This window comes from Xyrauchen texanus, unplaced genomic scaffold (assembly GCF_025860055.1).
Source record: "Xyrauchen texanus isolate HMW12.3.18 unplaced genomic scaffold, RBS_HiC_50CHRs HiC_scaffold_315, whole genome shotgun sequence".
In the NCBI taxonomy this organism is placed as follows: Eukaryota; Metazoa; Chordata; class Actinopteri; order Cypriniformes; family Catostomidae; genus Xyrauchen; species Xyrauchen texanus.
In genome coordinates, this window is record NW_026266283.1 from 7,129 (window position 1) to 13,190 (window position 6,062).

The 6,062-nt window shown below is 33.0% G+C and overlaps 1 protein-coding gene across 1 annotated transcript; it reads right to left on the bottom strand.

Moving 5' to 3' along the window:
• Positions 1–329: 329 nt before the first annotated feature.
• LOC127642042 (urokinase plasminogen activator surface receptor-like) lies at positions 330–5,215 on the bottom strand. The gene is made up of 5 exons (XM_052124778.1): positions 5,159–5,215; positions 4,946–5,062; positions 2,134–2,271; positions 1,440–1,547; positions 330–1,245 (listed from the first exon to the last, which is right to left on the bottom strand). Exons 1-5 carry the CDS (start codon positions 5,205–5,207, stop codon positions 1,055–1,057), a joined length of 603 nt encoding a protein of 200 aa, XP_051980738.1. The 5' UTR covers positions 5,208–5,215; the 3' UTR covers positions 330–1,054.
• Between the last annotated feature and the right edge of the window lie 847 nt (positions 5,216–6,062).

A 6,062-nucleotide genomic window follows, 5' to 3' on the forward strand; every position in this document is an offset into this window, starting at 1 on the left:
ATGTGAATGTAAGCATTTCAATGTACCGTTTATAAGCATAAAATAGAGTAGAGGTGCATTCTACACACTGAATGTCGCAGAGACTGTAGCATTGCTCTTTAGATTGAAGTTGTTTTGAACAGTTTGTGTGAAAAATCTTTAATACTGTAGCATATCTATATGCATGTATAAATTTATTGGCGTAAGATCAATAACTATTCTTTTAGTAGTTTTTAAGGCATGATACAAGTAATTGTCTGGTGCCTTAATATCGAATAAAAACAAAACCAGATTGAAGTTTGATGCTTTTATTACAAAGATTCTTTTAAAGGTTTTAAGTAGTTTGTCTGACTGGAAAACTGAGTCTTCTCACAACTAATTGATTCAGATGATATTTCCTCTGGGATGCCCCTTGTTGTTTCATAGTATAAACGCCTCTAGAATTTAAGGAGGTGCGCGCAGTCTGCGGTCCGGCACGCTGCGGTGCAGGCGAAAGTAGAGACGTTGGATTAGCCTCGCCATCACTTTCCAAAACCCCAAACTCCAAAGATACCAAATTAGCTTTATTGAGACCAACATTGTGCAGAAACAGTTGTTAAAAACAGAAATAGCAAAATAGTGCCCTCAACTGACAACTGTTATGAACACCATTACAATTTCTATTTCACCATTTCCCACCATTTCTAATTGTTTTATACCATTTTGTTAAAATCAAATTAACCCTTGCCTTCCCATTCTTAATTACAATATTATTGTATAAATACATCAGAACATGAGATTGAGTTGAAACACCAATAAATAGAAAGAATAAAACTTTTGCACAATAAAACACCAATATATATATTGAAAAGTGGAGTAAAACAAGAAATAAGTAATTTGAACACATTCAAATCCTGTGATGGAAACTGACTCACAGGCTCTCGATCACAATGAGTAAACATTATTTTATATTGTTACTCAAAAAAACATCAAAAGTATATGCCTAAATTGACAAATTTTGTGGTATAACTATTGTCCCTATATATACCAAAATCACTGTAACCAAAATCACTTGGGACCTTTTACTTTCTGAAACTCAGTGAAACAGGGTGTAGGAGAACAGTGGCAACAAGAGAAGCATGAAGCTCTGGGTGAAGCTCTTTGCACTGTTACACAGGTTCCCCTGACAGCATTTGACATCCACAAGATTTGGAATCGATGTTGCGGCATCACAGAAAGATTTAGAGACACATCCTTTTACAGTAGCTGACACGCTGGGAAAAGACCCTGATTAAAAGAGAGTAAAAGAAGTTGAGTCATAAATGAATGACAAGCAAAGGCAGAGCTTTCCTCTGTGAACCCTAAACTGTATTTAAGACAGATGTTTGCATCATAATGTGTTCAGGATAATAGATGGCCCACCAATGATGGAAAGACCAAATATTTACTATAACTTTCTTCTTCAGTTACCAGATTCTTACCTGTCGCTTTAACGCAGTAGTCTTCATTCCCTGAACATTTCAACACGTTTGAGCAGTTTGGTCCATTGCAAGAGTAACACTGGTTCCCATTGGGGGTAGAGCTGGGATCTACAGAAGAAACAAGGGTAATTTTTTGCTATTAGTCCACAGTATGTGTAAATGGTGAGCTTTTAAATTTGAGTGTGAAATATTGTGAAAAATTCACCAGAGTTTAAGGGGTTAACACATCAGCTACACAATGATTAAATGAAAATTGTCAGAATTGTTTACAGTGATAAAATAAATATTTATTTTCTTTTATAAGCATATGCATGAATTATTTAAAAACATCTGACACATATTTCAGTCAACATGATCTCAAAATTGACATTTACTATATACATTTTCCTTCATCTGTGCATTTTATCCCCCTACAAAAACATTTTTGTCTTCGTAATCTTTCATCAAAATGTACTAACATGCTCCACCTATGAAACAACTTTATCTTTTCAGCTGACATCACCAAGCTCTCTTCATTTTCAAACCCTCCCCTATAAATGCAATATAGAAAATAAAAATCATATAGAGATGACTTTTTATGGTCCAATTAATTCTCAATGAATTAAATGAATTCCCTAACTAAATGTTTCTCTTGTTGAGCATATTTCATGTTAGCTTTTAAGGAGATCATTATATGGAAAGTAAAGGACAGTACCTGGAGCATCTTTGTCATTACAGTTGTCAGTGTTGCAGCATGAAGAAGAAATCTTAATGTCACCGAGGTTCATGTTCCCAATTTGACAATAACTCGGCAGAGCACAAGTTTTTAGTTTTATGTCCACAGTAGAGACACCTGAAAACAATTATAAAAAATTATCATAAAGGAATAACAATACTTAATGCAATAAGGTCAGTCATAAATGAACACAGTGATATCTGCTTGGAAATGTTGCCATGTAAATCTGGGTAAATATTAGTCATATAATAACATGCACTGTAGAATTAATTAATATGTGGTCAGAATACATTTAGACTAAACTGTACAAAGTGCAATTAATGAGGCAAATATTGTTTAGTAAGTGATTGATTGGTTGTCAACTGTTATACAACTTGTAACATTTTAGTGTAAATTGTTTCACACTGTATTTCACTCTGATCTCACTGGCGACAGTTGAAAGTTCTTCAGCTAAACTTGGTCTGTGCTTCCCAAAATTCTAAATTCTAACCACTTAAGAAATTCCGCTTCCAGTGGCTGAAGCAGAAACTGTTTTTGTACATCTGGGCACATAAGCTCCAGTTTCCAGGTTGGTGCCAAAACCAAGTTTTTAGTATTTTTAGTTGTAAATTATGTAATACAGTCAATAGAAATACATTGTTATTAACCTGACTCAAACCCCAACCCTAAACATAACGCAGTGGAATAAAATGCAATCTCAGATGGTAAATAAAAGCTCAGAATCTCGCTTGTCTATGATAATGTAAATACGATAACTTTTTGTGTTTCAATGTGGGACAAGAACCCAGGACACTGAGGCTTCTTAATCATGCCACAGAAGAAGGTAACCACATTGTTGGTTTGGTTGCAACATGTTTACTTCACATGTGATCATGTTGCAATAATCAGTGTTGGGTGTATCCAATTACAAAGTAATAAATTACTACAATCTAATTACTTAAAACAAAAAGAAGTGTAAAACATTTAATTTTAAATACTTGTAATCAGATTACAGTTACTGACTTTCAATTAAAATTATAACTTTTGAGTCCATTACTTGTGATAATGTAATCTGTATAATAAATTTAAAATCTGAATTAATATGTATGTCTGTTAGTGTTTCTGTGACAGCTGAAGGAACATTTTGAATTTGAGCGGAAAACCAAAAACTAGGGATGTCATAAAAAAAATCTATATATCGATTATTGAATGGCATGTTATTTTATCAATAAATTTGAGGCATCGATATCAGCCATTATTTAAATTAGAACCCTAATTTGTGTGCTTTCAATTCACTGCCAGTTGCATTCCATTCAATGTAGTCCAATGTAATAGCTTTGGGAGACCACAAGGGGCAACATAACATTTACTGAAGCTGGTAGTGGCATGAACATGCCATCACACACACATTACGAGCTGATTGCAGTACAAAGTTACAAAAGTTTTTGTAGTTCTTCAAGAATTAACAAAGTGATGTTGATGAGTTTGCAGGTTAGTGTATGAAACTGGTGTAACTGTGCAAACTGAACTATGTTAATCATGCAATTTCTCTGTATGTTGCATTGAATAGGTCTTTGATTCAAACTGTCAAACCACAAAAAGACATACTTGTAACTGAAAACACACTGTGTAGGCTCTATGAAAGAAATAGAACACAATATATCATCCAGTAATAACTACTAGAGTAAATAATCATCTTTTGATACTGATTTGGGATGAGTTTAATGTAAAACTTTGCGAGTTGAGCTCAGTTGCAATGCTGAATTTTTAACAGCCTCTGGAAATGGCGAGCCCACACTGTGTGCATACATACCTTCATAGAAAATAATTGTTTCAAATTTCAGAATGCATCTTGTCTGCCAGATGAGCAACCCACTTTAATTAACCTTGCCGCTCATACTTTACCAAAGTTGAAAGACAAAGACTATTGTGCAACAAGAAGCCACATTTATATCTGAAAAAATCCTGATATATACATGGAAACGGCATTGATCCCAAGCCTACCTTAAAAACTTATAGGAAAAGTGATTTAGAAAGTTATTTAATAGTAGAATAATTAGTAGTGTGATTACTTTTTAGTTACACTAATAGATAAAGTAATCTGCTTTGTAGTTTAGAGAATTAATTTGTATTGGATTACTTATTTTGAGTAACTAACCCAACACTGGCAATAATACTGTTTAAGACATAAAAATGTGCAATTACACAAAGTGAGGTCCAGATGTCTGAGACCATTGTGAAAATGCTTTTTTATTTTATTTTTTTAGCATTTTTCAAATGTAATACAATTTATGTAAATTTGTGTACATTTAACATGGGTTTCAAAATTAGTATTTGGTATTTCTCCCTTTTGCTTTAATGACAGCATGCTCTTGATAGCAGTTTGTGCAAAACCTGATGATCGATGTTATTCCAGCATTTGAACATTTTAATTGTGTTATTCAATGGAAACATGGAAATATGACCTTGAGTTGAATTCAATGTCACAAATTTGCTTACATTGGTTTAGTAACTTAGAAATTGTACAGAATCTTCAATATTTCTATGTTTATTTTAAGTCATAAAGTGTTTTGGTTTTAAATCCTAAAACTTTGTTTATTTACAGGTTTAAGTTAGATTTGAAATCACAGATTTTCAATGTGGTCTCAGACTTTTGGATCCTACTGTACTTCATGAAATAGTCAGAAATCAAAATACAAATCTGGTAAATATTCTATGCTTGCAGTTTTAATTTCAGCCCAGTAAAAGAGTAGCAGTTATGTGACAAGTTAAATTATAACAGTACATTTCCACTCCATCATAATGGACTTACCAGTTATTTTCACTTTTGAACTTATACACTCTGAAAATCCACTAAAGCATGTCTCCGTTTGTTCTATGCAAGTACCCGTCAGGTCTGGTATGCATGTTTTACAGTTTAGAGAGTATCCTAGAGAGAGAGAGAGAGAGAAAGACATTCAATGACCTCTGTATGCATACCAATAATTAAATAGACTAACATTAAATATTCTAGATGTTTTTGTACCTCCAGTGAAAAGAATGAAAAGCAGCACAAAAGAGACTTGAAGATCCATCTTTGGTGAAGAGGCGAATTAACTAACACTGTGCTCATTTCAGGGGCATTTATAGCTGTTGACTAGCGTTGGGGTTGTAATGAGGAAATTCAATTTTAAATAAAATGAAAGATCATTAATACATTGTTATGTATTTAAGGAATAGCCACATAAACAAAGGGGAGAATGCAATGTAACTTGTATTTGGGTGGAATGTATCCTACTGCACCCTTAAAATCAAGTAAACTAGTGCGCTGTTTTAAACAACTTAATATACAATAAATATATAACCAATAAGTAATCATTTTGAAATGTAACTACATACAGCACAACTATTCTGCTCCAAGCTCTTAGCCAGCAACACCCCATTATTTGTTTTAGTTTAAGTTTATTATTGAAACTCATTAGATTAAGTCCACAGTGTTGCTTAATCACCAGTTATACCAGGACGCATAAACAAAGTATAGAAAAAAACATACTTGGATATGACATTTAAAATTAAAAAAAAATAATTTGAAGGTTTGTGGATATTCAGTTTTCCGTAGAAAATACAGTATCTATTATACAATGTCATAATCCAAGATTCTGTGTGTGATGCAGAGTTCAAGAGGTTACTATAAAAGAAATGCAGTTTAGCACCCTCTTTTTCAAATACAGCTTTACCAATAGGTTTGTTTATTACCCAAACTTCTTCAGGAAATATAGATTTTGTACATAGATCAGTAAATGTGAAGAACATTTTTTATTTTTTACTGATGCAATATTTTGTTAAAAAAAAAAAAACATCAAAAAAGTTGAGTTCCTCATGAAAGGAAAGTTAAGCGACAAACAGGCTTTATTTAGTTTTGGTGGTAAGCTGTGGTCTTCACTGCATTT

Bases quoted from the DNA above. Each gene is read 5' to 3' on its own strand.
- LOC127642042 (XM_052124778.1), bottom strand. From the start codon at position 5,207: ATGGATCTTCAAGTCTCTTTTGTGCTGCTTTTCATTCTTTTCACTGGA. The intron at 5,063-5,158 runs GTACAAAAACAT...CTCTCTCTCTAG, and splicing joins TTTCATTCTTTTCACTGGAG to GATACTCTCTAAACTGTAAA. The intron at 2,272-4,945 runs GTAAGTCCATTA...AATTGTTTTCAG, and splicing joins TTCAAAAGTGAAAATAACTG to GTGTCTCTACTGTGGACATA.